We start from the raw sequence: 20,960 nt of genomic DNA, 5'->3' as shown, positions 1-20,960 counted from the left end.
TGGTAATCTTGTGCAACTATCTCATGTTCTAGATAAAGAAACTGAGTCTCAGTGAGATTAAATTATGTGCATGAGGGCACACAGCTGAGACGATAGCCAAGCATGGTGGAGATGTAGACTCAGCTCCTGTCACAGGACCCAGCAGTCTTTCCATTGAAATCATGGACCTTTCCTGTGGCAAATCCCTTCTATATATTCTCCAAGCTAGTTTTCAAATATGTTTGTGATAGCACATTCTTGCATACAGTTCAAATAAGTTTAGAATCAGTCCCTAAACTTTTTTCCACATGAAAGATAATGTGTATGTGATGTCATGGGCTTCCATATTTGGCATGATGGCAAGAATTTCAATTTTCCTCACATAAAAGGCATGTTTCATGTGAGAAATTATATCCCACAAAATATAACCCAATGCACAGTTCTCTTAACTAGTCCCAGCAGTCCTATTTGACATTTGTAAGTAGAAAAGACTGAAAACAAGAGCAAACACCTCCACAATGCCTGGACCATTCAGATATGTTTTCCTAATTACTCACAGTGTGTAGCGATACTTACAACTTTCCGATTTCCTGCTGTACAGCTATCTTGGGTAAATGACACTTTGCTGGAAAACTGCTGCGAAGCATAATTGCTTCACACAATCAAAGCTTGCATGTCAAGCATTTGATCTTAATTGTTGCCTTTTTGTATCTTCCTCCATATTCACAGTTTATTTATTTGCAGGACTTTATGTTCTTTGAACATTCACTGGCTGGACTGTAACAAGCAAGATGATAGAAACAATAAAATATGCAGACCATATTTCAGTAAGTAAAAAGTGACTTTAAATGATCCTCTTCCCTTTGAAGATATCCACACTTGACACTGGTTAATTCTTTTTTCATTTTCTTCTAGAAATCCCTTGGGCTCAGCATTTCATTTCTGAAATGCCTGGATATCAGCTTCTTTCTTTTTTTTTTTTTAAAGAAAACATTAATTTTATCATTTATTAAAATATAACTGAACAAAGTAATTAGCTACGTGTGTGGGTGGGTGTGTTTGTGTGTGTGTGGTGGCTAAATACACAATTTCTGTCCTGAGCATAAGGTTGCTTTGAAATCTGGCCATTCTTCTTTTTCCCTTTTGATGTTATGGCATGAAAGATGAGAGTTCAGACTTACAGCATCACTGATGAAAATTCAATGTTTAGAGAATACTTTGAAGTTTTTCTGGTACTGGGACCGGTTACTAATCAAAAGGGTAGTGTTCCCACCCCACTTTTTTTCAAGCATAGTTTCTTCTGGTTTTGCTCTCCTTGATCACCATTGAGTTGTTCGTATTTTTTTTTCAGTCAAGGGTTAAAAGTTGGATAAATATGTGTTGAATGATGGAGTATAGAAAGCAGAGGAAGCTAGGTGGTGCAGTGGATAGAGCACCAGTGCAGGAGTCAGTTCAAATCCCACCTCAGACACTTGACACTCACTAGCTGTATGACCTTGGGCAAGCCACTTAACCCCAATTGCCTCATCCTGGGTCATCTCCAGTCATCCTGATGAATATCTGGTCACTGGATTTAGATGGCTCTGGAGGAGAAGTGAGACTGGTGACCTGCAGAGCCCTCCCTCACTCAAAACAAAGTCAAGTGCAAGTCATGTCATTATTTCTCTGATGGTATGGTCTTCTTCAGCAATGAATGACAAACACACACACATAGAAAGCAGAACTAATCACTTTCTTCTCTGGCTTAACAGAGATTTATTCCAAAGCAAAGATCAAATTTATGAACCAAACCTTGCTGAAAATATATCCCCATGTATTCAAATGCTTGCTTATTTCCATATCTCTGGGTTACTATAACACTGCCAAGGAGGAGTAGTTGCAAAGTGAATGAAAATGAAAACTCATTTAAGCTTGATAACAAGGGGGGTGGGGGTGGGACTGAGGATAGAATTGTCCAAAGGCAGAATGACCTGACTCATGAAATCCCTGCGGGGAAGATGCCCCAGAGTTCTTCAAACAAAGGTTGGATGGCCATCTGTCAGGTATAACGTAGAGGGAAATACCATTCAGACATTGGTTAGACAAGACAGCCTTTGAGGTCCCTTCCAACGCTGGGATTCCAAGACCTTCAGGACATGAAAGAGAAATCGTTTTAAGCACGGGGGAAATATAGACATCAAGCCAAATATAGAAATAAGCCAAAATAAAGTGCTCAGCAGGTTAACACAATTTTAGCTCAAGATACTCATCTATACTCCTTCAAGGCATCTCTAACAGGAAAATTTCATGCCAAATGTTCCATTTCTCTTGACTGGAATCAAAGTGACTTAAATGTCCTATAAGGTTAGTATTCAATGTGGAGATTACTTAGTTTCACTTTAAGCATTTATGTAACTTCTAGAGAGATTCAGCTGCATGTGAAACTTGAATAGAAAGCTAACTGTATAGTCTACCATCAAATAACATGGGTTGTTCTAAAAACTGAACTGTAGTGCTTTGTTTTTTGTGGGTTGGCTACAAATAACAAAGTAAGCCTGGGTTGGTTGAGGTTGTTATTTTTTAGGACTTTTTTCTGTCCACTCTGTTCTGGACACAGGCACAGATAGACCAGCTTCATTCCTAGGGTATTATGACCTCTAACAACAGGGGCTAAACTCTTTTGCTCAAGCTCTTTGACTCTTTACTCCTTTATTCAAGAGTCTAGATGAAAGCTACACCAAACTTAGGTTCAGCCTATTTCAAGGGTCTCCCTCCTCAAAAGAGGGGGAAAAGTTACTCAATGGCCAAAATAAATTGTGAGTGGGACAAGTTTTTATTTCCTTCACGCAAAAGAAATGCTAAGCATAACGACTCAAAACTATGCATTGACAGAGACTCCAAACAGGGTTCAGAAGCAAATTAATATTGTACTCTCCCAGTACACTGATACTTAAAAAATCAATTCATGATACAGCTTGAGGGAATCCTGAATGAACATTTTACCTTTCACCTTAGCACTGGGTCAGGAAGAGGTTCTATACTTGGGATGGCAGGTTAGATGGCAACATGTATGTAATAGGTAGGCACTGGTGTCTGGGTGGATTAAGCTGGATGGGATTATACCTGTCAGTTATACCTGTCAATAAAACATTATACCCTGTCAATAAGAATGACAAGGAGGAGGAGGGGAGGAGAAAGGAGGAAAAAGGAGAAGGAACGGAAGGAAGGAAAGAAGGAAGAAAGGAAGGAAAGAAAAAAAATGAAATAAGATAATCAAATGTTGTTAATAGTGTCCTTGTGCAAATACAAGTGAAGCTGAGGGACATTTAAAAAATATACTTCAAGAAAAAAATCCATTCTGATTTTCACAGGAAGTAAAATTCAAGAAACTATTGTCATGAGACATCTAAATACAAATGCGTAAAATATAGCTAAGAGAGAAAGTGAATTAGATATCAAAATAAAAGAAACCAAACGACCTCACAGAGATGACTGATATTTGGTAGAATGGGACCCTGTTTCTGAATGTGCCTCTCAAGGAGTATACATTATTTAAAAGGAATAGGATAGCTAAAACTGGTCATATGACAAAATCCAGCAACCAGAAAGGGAGAAGATGATGGGAAGCATTTGGCTGCAGAGTAAAAGAGGTAGAAGCAGAAATGTTATCATTTTCTGAGCAGAAGAATTGGGGAGAGCATAAGAAGTTCTGGAAATATAACAAGCTTGGGGTGTTACAGGATAGTGAAGCCAGTCTTCATTTATCTGAATACCTACTGGAGTTCTCTGCCAAAAATAAAGCACCTAATAATTTGCTGAATTGCTTTCTTAGAATTAAGTTCATCCTTCTAAAGTAGAGGTTCTTAACCTAGAGTCCATGAACTTTTTGTATTTCTATGCATTTATATCTATGCATATATTTCAATGACTTTAAATATAGTTTTCTTTGTGATTTTATGTATTTTATTTTTCACACTTAAAAACATTATTCTGAGAAGTCCATAGGTTTCACTAGATGGCCAGAGGGGTTCATGACATTAAAAGAAAAAAAAGTTTGAAAAGCAACCCTGTTTGAAAATGTAATGAACCAATAAATAGACAATTTTATTTTAGATCTGGTTTTCACCAACAAAAAGAAATTCATTACCAAAATAAGCAGGATGTGAACCATAAGTTTGACATCTATGACAGAAGAGAGAAAAGCTATCTATTTGACATGATTGTTAAGAAAGTATATTTCAAAGACTTTGAGGTGGAAAGTGACAAGTGGAAAAGTGTTGTCAGAAAGTAATGAACAAACAAAAGCTTTCAAGAACGAAAATTTGAAGACCCAGAATACCCATTGTGATGTGAAAGACAGAGGGAGGGGCGGTGCCTAAAGAAATCGATGTGAATGCATAGGGATCTCTCTGACCAACTGAGAATGTTAAAAGGTGTGTTCAGAAAGAAGAGCTATGCAAAGTCATTTAATGAAGGATGACCCCAAAGTGTGTCATAGTCATGTAATGATACTGTCAGGACTGTTAAATTTAGAGGAATCTGAAGAGGAATACTAAGTAATAAACAGGGGGGACAGTTATAGGATTTAAAAAAATCTGTGCTGGGAAATGAGGAAGATCAAAACCCTAAGCAAGTTACTGAACTTCTCCTCCTTTCCTCATCTGTAAAATGAGGATATTAATGGCACCTTTCTGACAATGTTACTATGAGAAACAAATGATATGTAAAGCACAAGCCCCACTACATATCCTAAGTACCAAAGAAGAAATAGTGTTAAGGTGAATATGGATGGTAGGATGATAGTAGCTGATTTTATCCTCATTCTTATCCTTCCTTCTTGCTCAGAATGTACTTGACTCCTAATCATACATGTTGTCAGCAATCATCCTATACCTGCCAGATCCTCATTCTTATCCTTCCTTCTTGCTCAGAATGTACTTGACTCCTAATCATACATGTTGTCAGCAATCATCCTATACCTGCCAGACATCCTGGTAAAAGGGCTAATATCTGCAGCTTTCTCTTCTGGCCAGGGTCCTAAAAGTGGTCATATTAACAGATAGTCTGAAAGTACCAATGCTTTTCTAAACAATTTTTACTGGACTTTGCCAAGAATTAGAGCTGATTTGTAACTAGAGAAGTACTTTATATTACCTGATTTGTCATATTTTTCACTGTCATTTTAAGAGAAGATGTAATAGATGACACATAAAAGTCAGACTCATCTTCTAAATTTTTCCTTTGATGTGAACCTATCATCTGACCACTTCATAAATCAGTTTTCAAGCTTGTCTGTGAAGGAATGTAAAAGTTATGTGCTTATTCTGTCTTGAATACTCAGACTTGACAATAAATATATGAATATAATGATATTGGCATTTTCTCATTTCTGTATAACTAAGATGTTGCCTTTCTCCATCCTTTGTGCATAAAGGAAGAGTTACAGAAAATAAGATGAATAAATAAGTAATTTGAACATAGAATATATTCAGTAATAGGCATACAATATTGTAAGGATATGACTAGTAAAGATTCCATTACAGCATTTTGCTATAATGTCATCATTAGAGTTAATTTTCCTACTTCCTTCTTCCTCATTATGACTTTCCTGGTTTGCTTTGCATTCCACCCTCTTCTTTAGGTAATTTTTAAAAATATGTGGGATGGGGGGATGGAGTCATGATGGGAGAGTAAAGAAAGTGCTCTGTTGAGCTCTCCCAATATTCCACTCCAAACAACTTTAAAATAAAGCCTCAAATCAAATTCTGTACTGACAGAGTCAACACAAGGTCAAACTGAGACAATATTTCTGCGTAAAACAAAATAAGAGTTTGTGACCTGTGAGGAGGCTAATCCAGAGACCATGTGGATGAAGTATCTGTGGTGTGACTAATGATGATGACAGAAGGGGCAACAACTTTGGGAGTTCTCAAGCCAGAGATGGTAAAGGGACATTACAACTGGTCAGAAAGAAATTATTGGGGACCCCTGAGCTAGCACTGGACCCAGAACTAAATATTGTTTGGTAACTCCAATGCTTATATCCACTTCTGGGTCATATATACACTTCTAAGTTAAAGCTCAAGGGCAAGTAGGAGCACTATCCATTAATGACTTCTGGCCCCAAGGGGTCAGGAACCCTAAGGAACACTATTGTCTCCAGTCATAAGGTAAAGAGCAGAGAGTAAAGCAGGAGAACAGTGACCAATCGCTCCCTCAATCACACCACTATGGAAGCATGATAAATTTGTAAAGCCCAGAACTGGCTGTGAAAACAGCAATATGAAAAAGCCTGAAGTTTGAGACTGTGCCAAGAAACAAAGTCCAACATTAATATACAGTTCCACATTAAGAAACAGGATAAATATGAGTAAACAAAAACAAAGAAATCTGATCATGAAAAATCTATTTTCGGGACAGGGAAGAGCAAGACACAACCTCAGAAGACCAAGATGTCAAAACAGCTACAAGCAAAGACTCAAAGCAAAATAAATATGAATTGGACAAAAGTCCAACATTAATTCCTGGAAAAGCTAAAAAAAGTTTTCAAAATCAAATAGGAGTGTTAGAGGGAAATTAGGTAAATAAAGGAATGCAAAGGAAAAAAATATGAAAAGACAATTAACAATTTAATAACAGAGCCTCATGTGGAGTTACAAAAAGGGACTAGAGCAGAATCAATTATGCATCAGCTGAGGTAAAAAAAAATAGTGGGTAGCAATCATGATCTTAGTCAAAGCAGTTATAATTAAAGTTATAATTAAAGAATGAGAAAGGAAACTACATCTTGTTAAAAGGAATGATAAACAGTGAAGTAATAATATCAATACTAACCATATATACATCAAATGGTATAGCATCCAAATTCCTAAAGGAAAAATTTAATGAATTAGAAATGGACAATAAAACTATCCTAGTGGGGGACCTCTTTTTCTACGAGAGCTAGATAAATCTAACAATAAAATAAGAAAGAAGTCAATGAGATGGGTCCAATCTTAAAAAATTCAGATATGATAGACCTCTGGAGAAATTTTAATGGGATAGAAAGCATATAACTTTTTCTCAACTGTGCCTTGCACTTTCACAAAAAAATGACCATTTGTTAGGCCATAAAAACCTCACAACCAAATGCAGAAAAACAGAAATATTAAATTCATCCTTTTTAGACTACATATAATAAAAATTGTATTTAATGAAGGGCTGTGAAAGCATAGACTAAAAGTTAATTGGAAACTAAATGATTAAATCCTAAAGAATGAATGGGGTCAAAGAGCAAAAAATAGGGGAAATAAATCAGTAATTTCATTAGAGAATGGCAACAATGAAACAACATCCTAAAATATTTGTGATGCAGTCAAAATAGTATTTACGAGAAATCTTATATCTCTAACTGTGTTATCAACCACAACTAAAACTAGGAAAAGAACAAATTAAATATCCCCAATTAAATACCAAAAGAGAAATCTGAAAATCAAAGGAGGGAATGATACAACTGAGCATTAAAAAAAAAATTAGCTAAAAAAAATAAAAATAAAAATTAGCAAAAAAATAAAACCTAGGAGCTGGTTTCATTAAATAAAAAAATAACATAAATAAACTATTTAAAAATGTGATTAAAAACAAAGGAGAAAACCAACTTACCAATATTAAAGACCAAACTGATGAATGTACCACCAATGAAGATGAAATTAAGGCAATTTTTAGGAATTATTTTACCTAATTGTATGCCAGTAAAACTGATAATCAAAGTGAAATGAATGAATATTTACAAAAATATAGATTTCCAGATTAATAGAGACAGAAATGAAATACTTAAATAATGGTATGTTAGAAATTGAATCAATCAGCTACCTAGAAAAAAATCCCAAAGAACAGATAGATTTATAAGTGAATTCCACCAAACATTCAAGCAACACAATCTCAGTACTATATTTGAAAATATAGGTAAAGGAGTCCTACTCAATTTCTTTTATGATATAAATTTTGTTTTGATGTCTAAATCAGGGAGAGAAAAATACAGAGTAATTTCTTTAATGAATATTGATGAAAAATTTTAAAATAAAATACTAGCAAAGAGATTACATCAACATACCACAAAGATCATATGCTGTGACTGCCAAGCCTAGAGGCCTGTATTGGGCTACCCGAGTCTTTCCTACCTCACCTCCGAGGTCTTCGGCTGGCCACGCCGGATGCACGTATGAGAGAAAGGACGTTCCAGAGTCGAACAGGGGTTGAGCTTTATTACAGTGGTCTAGTTACAAATGCAGGGGGATCTTCCTTAAGAGGAAGAGGGGGAGATTTCCTAAGGAGGCTAAGCTTAAGGGATTGGAAGTAGAAGTACAAGCGGGGAGAGAGGGGGAGGGGAGAGAGGAAAGAAAAGAAGCGGAGCCCTACTTTTCTCTTTGGCTCCACACGTGCTAAGAGAGCTTTCTGGCTTCCTCAATCCTACTTAATCTTCAGCCACACAGTTTGCATCTCAATACCGTGCTGTTAGGTAACTAGGTGTGCTCCAATCCGGGACGACCTCGAGGGCAGGGAGACTCCACCCATCACGTATCTCCCGGGGAGAGGCGGAAATACCCGAGCTAGCCGAGCTAGCTCAGTCTGACCTTCTCGAACCCCCGCTGTTCATGGAGGGCCTCGTAAGACTCTAAGATTTAGAAGTCCCACTTTTACCCGCCCAAGACCGTCCACACGGATTTGAGCTTCCAATCCCAACAGTGACTAGGTGGGATTTATGCCAGGAATGCAGAGCTTGTTCAGTTTTAGGAAAACTATCAGCATAATTGACCATATCAATAACAAAACCAACAGAAATCATATGATTACCTCAATACATGCAGAAAGGGCCTTTAACAAAATACACTACCCTTCCTATTAAAAAAAAAAATAGAAAGCATAACAATCAATGAAATATTTTTTGAATGATAAGTAGTATCTATCTAAAACCAAAAGCAAACATTAGCTATAAGAGGGATAAATAAGTTCAGGAGTAAAAGAGTAAAACAAAGATCTTCATTATCATCATTATTATTCAATATCGTACTAGAAAAGCTAGCTATAGAAATAAAATAAGAATAAGAAATTAAAGGAGTAAGGATAGGTAAAAAGGAAATGAATCTATCAGAAGTATTGAATTAGGAAGCCTCATTGGTCTTCCTTCTTCCAGGTGAGCTGAATGGGTTCAAGTTCAGTTAAAAAGGAATGGACACTGAAGAAAAGATCAGAGAGAATTTTCAGAGAAGAGGATTCTAGGCTAGCCTTACCAAGGAGCAGATTTATTTCTCTCCACCCCCAAATTTATTAATTTATTTGTTTTCAGTTTTCAGCAATCACATAAATCCAAATTTTCTCCCCCCTTCCTCCCCCTTCTCTCCCTGAGATGGCATGCAATCTCACATAGCTTCTACACATGCATTCCTATTAAACACATTTCACATTAGTCATGTTGTAAAGAATTAAAATGAATGGGAGAAACCATGAGAAAAACAAAACATATCACAAGAGAAAATAGTCTACTTCATCCTGCAATCTGATTCCATAGTTCTTTCTCTGGATGTGGATGGCATTTTGCATCAAGAGTCCTTTGGAAATGCTTTAGATCCTTGCATTGCTGTGAAAGGCTGAGTCTATCAGAAACAGTCCTTGCACACTGTGGCTGTTACTGACTATAATGTTCTCCTGGCTCTGCTCACTTCACTCAGCATCAGTTACTGTAAGTCTTTCCAGGCTGTTCTGAAGTCTGACTCTTCATTATTTCTTATAACACAGTAGTATTTAATTACATTCATATACAACAACTTTGTCAGCCATTCCTCATGGGCATCCCCTTAATTTCCAGTTCTTGGTCACCACAAAAAGAGCTGCTCTAAATATTTTCGTACATGTGGGTCCTTTCCACATTTTTATGATCTCTTTGGAATACAGCCCTAGAAGCAGTATTGCTGGATCAAAGAGTTGGTTGTTGTCCTTCGTCTTCAAAGAAGACCAAAATGACATCACCCTTGTAAAGCAAAATTTCAGTGTGTCCAACTGTGGCTGATCAGACCAATATGAGCTCAGAATGCTCTACCACAGGTTGGGCACAGAGACTCTGTGTGAATATTTGGGGTGAATATCCCAAATTTACACATCCTGCATTTACTTTGTGCTGTCTCAATTCTGCTTTGCTCAAAGAGCACAGCACCTTTTCTTATGTGGGCATGGCATGCTAAATAGTCCTGTGCCAGTGTCTCCCATGTTGCACTGTCAAATCCAAAGTTTTTGAGAGAGACCTTGAGAGTGTCTCTGTATCGTTTCTTCTGGCCACCACTTCATGGCCACCTGCCTCATGAAAGTTCCCCATAAAATAGTCTTTTTGGCAAGCATACATTTTGCCTTCGAACAACGTGGCCAGCCCATTGGAATTGTGCTCTCTGAAGCATAGTTTGAATACTTGGCAGTTCAGCTCAAGCAAGCACTTCAGTGTCTGGTACCTTATCTTGCCACGTGATCCTTAGAATCTTCCTAAGACAGTTCAAATGGAAATGATTCAGTTTCCTGGCATGGTACCCATGTTTCACAGGCATACAACAATGAGGTTAGCACAATGGCTCTGTAGATCTTCAGTTTGGTAGTCAGTCTTATAACTCTTCTCTCCCAAACTTTTCCTTGGAGCCTCCCAAACACTGAGCTAGCTCTGGCAATGCATGCATCAACCTCATTGTCAATGTGTACATCCCTAGAAAGTATACTACCAAGGTAAGTGAACTTATCCACAGCATTCAAAACTTCTCCATTTATTGTAATTGATGGTTCCATGTATGGATGGTGTGGTGGTGGCTGATGGAACACCTCTGTTTTTTTGGTGTTAATTATTAGGCCAAAATTAATATAAGCAGCAGATAATTGATCCATACTTGTTTGCATATCAGTTTCAGAGGCTACATTGAGTGCACAATCATCTGCAAACAGAGAATCATTCACCAATACTCCCTCCACTTTGGTCTTGGCTTGTAGCCTTTTCAAATTAAAGAACTTACCATCAGTATAGTAATTGACCTTGATGCCGTATTCATCCTCATTAAAAGTATTTGTCAACATGAGTGAAAACATAATGCTGAAAAGCATGGGAGCAAGCCCACAGTGCTGTTTGACTCTATTGGTGAGTGGGAAGGCACAAGAGCTTTGTCCATTATCCAGAACCCGGACAAACATGCTATCATGAAATTGATGTACAATATTGATGAATTTCTCCATGCAACCAAATTTTGACATAGTTTTCCATAATCCCTCATGACTAACAGGGTTAAATACTTTGGTCAGATCTACAAACGTTGTGTACAGACCTCTGTTCTGCTCCTGACATTTCTCCTGGAGTTGTTGGGCAGCAAACACCATATTGACTGTTCCTCGACCCTTTCTGAAGCCACACTGGCTCTCAGATATATGATTATCTTCCAGGTGAAGGATCAGCCTATTAAGGAGGACTCCAGAAAGAATTTTACCAGCAATGACTAAGAGAGAGATCCCCCTGTGATTGTTGCAGGACAACCTATTCTCTTTATCTTTATAGAAACAGACAATGGAGGCATCCTTGAACTCCTGAGGGATAATCTCCTCTTGCTATATAACATGGAAAATTTCAGTGAACTTTTGTATGAGCAATGGTCCCCCTACCTTGTAAATCTCAGTGGGAATAGAATCAGTACCAGGTGCTTTGCCACATGAAAGAAGCCTAATGGCCCTCAAAACCTCTTCTTCAGTTGGAAATTCAGCTAAGGAGGGATTGACTTCAACCTGAGGTCAATGGTCAATGGCCTCAGCTTTGATTGAAGATCAAAGATAGTGTTCTCTTGAGAACACTATGGAAGTGTTCAGCCCATCTCTCTAGGACCATCTCCTTATCACTAATCAATAAGACTCCATCAGCACTGAGTAGTTGTGATGCACCATAGGTTTTTGTTCCATAAATTGCTTTCAGGGAATCATAAAAGCATTTTTGATTGTTACTATCAGCATAAAACTGAATTTCATCTGCCTTCTTACTGAGCCAGGAATCCTGCGTCTCTCTAACCTTTGCATGTACTTTGCTTTTAATGAGATTAAATGCTGCCTTCTTAGAGGTGGATGAACTATCCTGCTGGTAAATCCTGTGGAGTTCTCATTTTTCATTTAGTAGTTTCTGAATTTCCCCATCATTTTCATCAAACCAGTCTTGGTGTTTGCAAGTGTTCTGACGCAGATGAGCAAATGCAGTGCTGTACGCTAAAGCTCTGAGAGTTGCCTACTCCTTTTCTACTCCACTGTTGCCAACTGTGTGTTGGCTCAACTTTCTCTCCAAGTCAGCAGCAAACGTTCACCCTCAGAGAAGATTTTGTTGACAAACAAAAGAGTAGGGTGTAGGGTGTGTTCAGGGAGGACCATTAGCAGTACCAGTACCTTCAGTGTGATGACAGCCGAGCCCTTTTTCAGGGCTCTTCCACTTTTGATGTCCACCTGTTCCACCTAACTCTCACCTGTGGCTCCAAGAAGCTGCAGCATGCCTAATGGCCACACTCCGGTAAACCATTTTGGCAGATGGGCCAAACAAGGTTGAGAGTAACCAAGCCTTCTCAAACCCATTGGTGAGTTAGGGGGGTGCCTACCTCAAGCATGTGAAGACTTCATGTGGTGAAATGGGCTGATGAGAACAATTTGTTCCAACGACCATGAAGACGGATGAAGCAGGTGATGTGGAGTGCTTAGAGCTTGGTTAGACACCAAAGATGCCAAGGTCATCCACTGCATCTGAGCCATCACCAGCTGTCTTGACTCTGTCCTGCCACTGGGCTAAGATGACTCTGGAGGAGACAGTGAGGCTGACGACTTCATGCAACTTTCTTCACTTACATTGAATTTATGCAGGAATCAAAGGATATCACCCATACCATTTCACTATTATGCCTCAAAGTTCTGTGGCAATAGGCAAGTGATGAAGCAGCAGGTGCAGATACACAGAGAGCTCTAGTCACGATCCTGCACACAGATGGCCTAGGCCATAGGATTGTGTCTCACTGGAAGCAGCAGTGGGACTCCACAGCCCCCTGGGTGTCTGAGCAACCTCTTAAGGATTCCACTGCTCACCTCTTGGTGTGAGGATGGTGTGAGGAAGGGGCTAGAAAAGGTGCTCCAAACATTGCCTGCCTACCCGACCCTAGTCTGATTACCACAGCAGGCAAGGAATCCTACTATGTGGTCAAAACACAAAAAAATTTACAAAAACACCTTCAAAGATGATTCCACTCACCATCGGTGCATGGAACATGCACACACTGATAGACAACACAAAATCCAGTAGACCTGAAAGAAAATCTGCTCTTGTTACAAGAGAACTCAACAGGCATCACATTCAAATAGCAGCCCTGAATGAAACAAGGTTGGCAAATGAAGGCCAACTTACTGAGGCTGGAGCTGGATACATCTTTTTCTAGAGTAGGAGCAGTGAAGGGGAGCACCATAAAGCTGGTGTGGGTTTTGCAATCAAAACCAATCTAATCAGCAAGTTGGTATGCCTGCCAAAAGGAGTGAATGACAAGCTCATGACAATGTGATTGCCACTCACAGGAAAAGACCATTCCACCATCATCAGTGCCTATGCTCCCACCATGACAAACCCTGATGAAGTCAAAGAAAAATTTAATAAAGACCTAAAGACCCTTATCATCAATGTGCCAAAAGAAGACAAGCTTATAATTCTGGGTGACTAATGCTAGAGTAGACTCAGACTACCAGACTTGGCAGGGAGTCCTAGGGAAGGATGGAGTTGGAAACAGCAATAGCAATGGTCATTTACTGCTGAAGACTTGTGCATCTCATCACCAACTTCTCATCACCAACACTGTCTTCTGCTTACCTAAATGCAATAAAACTTCATGGATGCACCCTTGCAGCAAACACTGGCATACAATACATTATGTGATTGTAAGGAGAAGAGACAGACAAGATGTGAGAGTGGCAAAGGCAATGTGGTGCAGAGTGCTGGACTGATCGTAGACTTATCTTTTCCAAGCTAAATATTTGCATTCATCAAAAGTGCTGATCCTAAGACAAAATGACTACCAGGTCAAAGGGTATGTGCATTTTATAGCCCTTTGGCCATAGTTCCAAATTTCTCTCCAGAATTGTCAGATCAACTCACAGCTCCACCAACAATGAATCGGTGTTCCAACTCTCCCACATTTATCATGTCCCTCTTTTGAAGTATTGGCCAATCTGATAGGTGTGATGTGGTACCTCAGAGTTTTTGATTTGCATTTCTCTAATCAATAGTGATTTAGAACATTTTTTTCATATGACTATAGATAGCTTTAATTTCTTCCTCTGAAAGCTTCCTGTTCACATCATTTGACATTATCAATTGGGAAATGGCTTGTATTCTTGTAAATTTCCCTCAGTTCTCTATATATTTTAGAAATGAGAACTTTATCACAAACACTGATTGTAAAAATTCTTTCCCAGTTTTCTGTTTTCTTCCTGATCTTGGTTGCATTGGCTTTGCTTGTTCAAAACCTTTTTGATTTAAAGTAATCAGAATTATCCATTTTACATATCATAATGTTCTCTGTCTCTTGTTTGGTCATAAATTCCTCCATTCTCTATAAATCTGAAAAATAAACTATTCCTAGTTTCCCTTAGTTTGTTTATGATATCAGTCTTTACACCTAGATTGTGTACCCACTTGGACTTTATTCTGGCATATGGTGTCAGACATTGGTCTATGCCTAGTTTCTGCCACACTATTTCCCAGTTTTCCCAGCAGTTTTTGTCAAACAGTGACTTCTTATCCCAGAAGCTGGTATTCTTGGGTTTATCAAACAGTAAACTGCTATAATCATTGACTACTGTGTCTTGAGTACCTAACCTATTCCACTGATCTACCCCTCTAGGTGTTAGTCATTACCAAATGCTTTTGATGATGGCTGCTTTATAATACAATTTGAGATCTGGTAGGGTTAGGTAACCTTCCCTTGCATTTCTTTTCTTTAGATCCTTTGATATTCTGGACCTTTTGTTCTTCCAGATGAATTTTGATATTATTTTTTCTAGCTCTAGAAAATAATTTTTTGGTAGCTTTATTGGTATGTTACTGAATACATACATTAATTTAGGTAGAGTTATCATTTTTATTATATTAGCTCAGTCTACCCATGAGCAATGAATGTTTTTCCAAATATTTATATCTGATTCTATTTGTGTGAAAAGTGTTTTGTAATTTTGATCATATAGTCCCTGGGTTTGTTTTGGCAGGTAGACTCCCAAATACTTTATAGTGTGTACAGTTTTCTCTTCTTGCTGTTTGGTTTTGTTAGTAATATTTAGAAATGCAGATCATTTATGTGGATTTATTTGTATCCTGCAACTTTGCTAAAATTGTTTATTATTTCAAACAGTTTTTCACTTGATTCTCTAGCATTCTGTAAGTATATCATCTGCAAAGAGTCATAACTTAGCTTCGTTCCTTATTCTAATTCTGTCTATTTCTTTTTCTTCTCTTATTCTAAAGCTAACATCTCTAGTACCCTATTGAATAACTGTGGTGATAAGTAGATTTATTTCTTCCTATGACATCACCAGCATTAAATATTACTTCAACTGATGAAAAAACTACCAAAAGCAATGTGTTGGTGATAGTTTTGTATTTTGTATTACTTTTTTCAGTTTCAAGAAAGGTTACAGAACTAAAGAAACCATAATTCATCTCAAAGATATATTGTTTTGCATGACTGTATATTATTTTTGATTACTGAAAGTTTTGCTGAAAATAATCTGCCACTCTTGCTAGAAATTACTGTGAAAACTAACAATGTTATGTGGGAAAATATATAGGAACCAATTAATTTAAACATGCTACCTCTCATATTTTCCAACAATGCACCTGATTCAGAAACCAAGCATAGGATCTGTGAATAACAACACATTCTGCTTAACTCTCTTATGCTATAGGTGGCAGCAATGCTCCATATTAGAACATTGTTGCTCTGAAACGATCTCAGAAGAATTCTGAAAGGACAAAGTCATAGGAAATCTCTATTTGGCTTCTTGCTATAATCTGGAAAGGAAGGGAGTCAGATTTCATTTTATTGTTTCCAACATCCAGAATCTTATTAGATATGAAATGAGGAATGGTGTCGGCACACAGAATCAACAACTCTCAGACTTGTCATTAAACTCAGTAGCTATGCAGTTCAACCTTCTGTATTACCTTTGTTTAGGATTATTAGGCAAAACAGTGTTAAAAAAACATTTTCAAAATATCTACTATGTACAAAGCACTGTGCCAGGTCCTAGGGGAAAAATAAAACATAGATCAGAATTAATGCCTAATCTCATCTTTTGTTTTGGTCCAGAACCCAAAGAAATCCCTGAATATGCAATATTGTATGATAAAGTGCCTTAGAGAGTTATAAAACAACATCTTAAAGAGGAATATGAAAGAGGACCTCCTGGAAGAGATGTCATTTGAAGCGGGCTTTAATGAATCATTGGGAATGAAACAAGGGGAAAAGAAGAAGGAAGTATTCCAGGGATTTGGAACAATGAGAAAACCCCCAGGAAGATATGGATACATTCTTTTTTTTTTTTATAATAGGCAAAGAGTAGTCTGGTAGTTTAGAAGGCAGGATACAATAAAATTCCAGGGGACTTGACATGTGAGGCTGAGGAATTTGAGCTTTACTTAGTGGCAATAGAGAATCATTGAAGTTGTGTAGGTATTTTAGCAGAAGAATGTTATGACCAGATAGGTGTATAAAAAAGATTTTTCTTGAAAATATATACAGGATGGACTAGACAAGAAAAGAAGCCATTTTATAGTCTAGCATATAACATATTATAAGACGTTTATAATATAGTAAGGAAATATGATGACTAGTGCATAGAAAGCCAGTGTCTATTAAGGAAGATTTCATTTCAAGTCCTGCCTCTGATACATACTAGCTATGGTACCCTATGTGATTAAGAATTTAGTGCCCCGAAGCAACTCAGAGATTGTAAATTGCAGAGCATCTACACTGGCAGAGGGAATTTCCATTCTGCGAGTTGTTCACACCAATGAAATGGACATGGATTATGCAATTTTGGGGGAGGGGGCCATGATGAGTAATGGATAAATTGAGAATGGATAGGAAAGATGTGCAGATGGAATCAATAGAACTTAACAACTGAATATGTAGGAGTGAAAAGAGCCAAAGATAAACTTAAGGTTAGTAAATTTGGGGATTGAGTGAATAATGGAGTCAATGGCAGGAATAGTTAAGTTGCAGAAAGAGCAGGTGGAGGTGGAAGGACAATGTGGTCAGAATTACGTTCAATTCTGGAAACCACATTTTAGTAAAGACAATGATCAATTGGAGTTTCCATAAGATGCCAACCAGAATAATGAAGAGCTTCTAGAGGATACCATAGGAGAATTTGTTAAAGGACTGAGGGAGTTTGGCAGTAAGAGAAGACTTTAGCACCACAAGTCAGCTGGATTTAATTATTTGATGGGATTTCATATGGAAGAAAGATTAAATATATTTTGCTTGACTTTATAAGGAAAAAAACAGAAACAATAAGTAAACATTGAAAAATGCAAATAGTTCAATATCATGTAAAACCTCCCATGGGTTAGTTTTGTATTCCACACAAAAAATGGAATAAAATGCTCCTAAAGGTGGGGTGGGGCATTCAACCAAAGACTACCCAAATGGATCAGTCCATATGCTGCAAGGAGCAGTTATGCTCAGATACAGGTTGGACTAGATGGCCCCTAATGGGTTCCTTCCAGTTCCAAAATTCAAGGATCTCTAAGGCCTCTTCTGACTCAAAATCGCATAATTCTATGAAGGAGGAGTTGAAACCACAGGAGTAAATTAAGTTGGTAAGGGAGAAAATTTAGATTAAAAAGCAATGGACTTAGAATTGGAGGACTTGGTACAGTACAACTTCTGCTTATTTATCATGTCAGAAAGTATATATACATATACACATACACATACATATACATACATACACACATATACATATATACATACATCTATAGCTATATCTCTCTATCTAAAGTGCCTACTATATGCCAGGCACTGTGTGATGTTATGCATGTATCTTAGCCTTTATATGACCATAATTCATAAAAAAAAAAGTTGACAGACATTCAGAATCACAGAATTTAATAGTTGGAAAGAATCTCCATCTAGTTCTATCCACCCTAAAGGAATGCCAACTACAACATATCCAACAGGTGGTTATCTGTCTCTATAAGAAGAACTCCCAGGGGAAAAAGACTCATAGCCTTTCTAAGTGGCCCATTACACTTTTTAAGAGCTTTATTATTTTAGAAAAATTTCCCCATCATACCAAGCCTAAACTGGCCTCTTTGCCGCTTCTACCCATGGTTCTGAACTCTGCCTGCTTTGGAACAAAAGAGGAAAAATTTTATCCTTCTTCCATTGGACAACCTTTCAAATACTCAAATGCAGCCACTATTCCTCCATTTAGAGTCTCTTTTTTTCTCCAGGCTAAACATCCCCAATTTCTTCAGATGAAAGTCAGGTGACATAGACTCAAGGTCCTTCACTATTCTGATTGCTGTCTTCTGGAAACTCTTCAGTTCATCAGCATCCTAAATGGTGCCCAGAACTGAACATGATACTCCCAGTGAGGGCTGAGGAGGGCAGAATGCAGTGGAGTGATCACCTCTTTATTCTTGGAAATAATGTACCTCTTCATGCAACTGAATAATCAAATTAACTTTATGATCTGCTATATTACATGGGTGGCTCCAACTGAGATTCCAGTTACCTAAAACTCACACTTTTTTATTGAGAACAATGACTGCCTAACCCTTTTTATACTTAATGATTTTTTTTTTATCAAGTGCCAAATTTTACATTCATCCCTGTTGAATTTTATCTTGACAGATTCAGTCCAATCCTTCAGCAAATGAGATACTACCATTTTTTATCACCATAAACATTGACTTTAGGTAAACATTACTGAAACTCATATTCAATATGAAAGAAAATAAATTCTAGAGTTTACCATGCATTTGTACACAGAAATAAAGTTATTTATTTCTTTAGTAGTATAAAATCTTTACCTTGGAAATATTTCTCATATCCCCTTGACAAGCTTCTCATACTCTCTAGGAATACACATATACACACATGCATATATACATATACATACATATATACATATACACACATTTACACACACACACACACACACACACACACACACACACACACACACACACACACACACACACTGGTTGGGAACCCCTGCTTCAGATCCTGATTTTGCCATCTAATATGTTAGCTGTCCCTCACAGCTTGATGTCTTCTGCGAATCCAATGGGTGTGCCATCTGAACATTTATCCAAGTTATTAACAAAAATGTTAAATAATGTGAGGACAAATATAGATATCTGGGATACTCTGTTAGGGACCTTCTGCCATGGTAACTTTTAACCATTAAAAACTACCTGTTGAATGCATTCGTTCAACCAGTTTTTAATCTATGTGAATATACCATCATCTAGGTCACAACACTTTATCTTATCTGTAAAATTATATTTTGTTTTATTTTATTAATATTTTCTTAAATATGTATTTATTTTATTTTCAATATTTTATTAATATTTTGCTTTATTTTTGTGTAATATTTTATTAAACATTTTTGCTAAAATCTAGTTAAATTACCCAGGCCACTCCTCTCCCCGTCTACTACATGCACACATATAAAAGTTTACTAATCCTGTCAAAAAAGGAAATAAGCTTAAACTGGTATGACCTGTTGTCTCACCAAGTCAGGATAATTTTTTGTAATCATCATTTCCCTTTCTAATTGTTCATCAACCATCTCTTTAATGACATGATTTTGCATAGGAGTTCTCATGAGGTTATGCTGAAGTCATTTTATTATCTTAGGTGAGATATACAAGTTTATTGAAATGGATTAGTTGTCATTTACATTGAAAAGATTTCAATAGAACCGTTATATTTCATATTCATAACATTCATGTTATTAAATATTAAATTTAAATATTAAATGTTTTTGTTATTTTGGGGGGAGGGGTGGGAAGGAATTAATAAGTGACAGCCCTACTAGAGATCTATGCCTATACATTATAGCACACTTACTTTTCTAGTTGAATATCATCTCTAGGACTACTCCCCACTTGGACTCATGTAAGTAGTTTTGGTCTCCAATTGTCTGTGGTTATTACTTTCAAAGCATTTAAAGTGTAACCCTAAGAACCTCTGCTCTTAGTACTAGTCCCTACCAGCATGCTTCCTATGAACAATAAACCCACCAGACTGAGGTTTTTTAGATGGGGGCTTTGGTTAGAAAATAGAGCAAAAACAGTTGGTACAAGTAACTCCATTCAAAACCTAGGAGTGCACGCTCTAACCACCAGAAAGAGAGGGTCCATGGGAGGATAGGCTAAAATTGAATGTATAGTGATTGTGAGGTATACATATAGAGAACACACAGCAAAAGAAAGCCTCCCAACTCATGAGTGGTAGGAGTCCTTTGAAATTCATGTAGTTCCCTTGAGTTTCTCCTTAGGTATTACTCTGTGCCCTGAGGATTAGATTTCTAGAGATCAGAGTTAGCATTTCTCTTTTCCACTAGAAATCACATTCTCTCAAGTGACTATCTTTTTTCTTTAATAATATTTTTTCCCATTACTTCTAAAGATAGTTTTCAACATTCACTTTTGTAAGATTGAGTTCCATTTTGTTTCTCCCTCCTTTCCTTCTTCTCTCCCCAATATGGTATATAATCTGAAATAAGCTATACATGTACAACCACATTGAACATATTTCAACATTAGTCATGCTGTGATAGAAGAATCTAAACAAAAGGAGAAAACTATAAAAAAGAAAATAAAAGAGAAAATAGTGGGCGTTGATGTGATTCAGATTCCACAGTTCTTTTTCTGAATGTGGATAGCATATTCCCTCTTGAGTCTTTTGGAATTGTCTTAGATC

At 37.3% G+C, this 20,960-nt stretch overlaps 1 protein-coding gene across 1 annotated transcript in view; it reads left to right on the top strand.

The window, feature by feature from the left end:
* The window catches only part of LOC140509999 (phospholipid scramblase family member 5-like), a 36,400-nt gene extending 34,554 nt beyond the window's left edge, over positions 1-1,846 (top strand). The window contains exon 7 of the mRNA XM_072618237.1: positions 724-1,846. Within this exon, the coding sequence (XP_072474338.1) occupies positions 724-762 (39 nt within the window). The 3' untranslated portion in view covers positions 763-1,846. The remainder of the gene's footprint in view (positions 1-723) is intronic.
* Positions 1,847-20,960: the final 19,114 nt, after the last annotated feature.

Source organism: Notamacropus eugenii, chromosome 6 (assembly GCF_028372415.1).
Source record: "Notamacropus eugenii isolate mMacEug1 chromosome 6, mMacEug1.pri_v2, whole genome shotgun sequence".
In the NCBI taxonomy this organism is placed as follows: Eukaryota; Metazoa; Chordata; class Mammalia; order Diprotodontia; family Macropodidae; genus Notamacropus; species Notamacropus eugenii.
The sequence above is the reverse complement of the archived record's forward strand: the minus strand, read 5'-3'. Positions and strand labels throughout refer to the sequence as shown.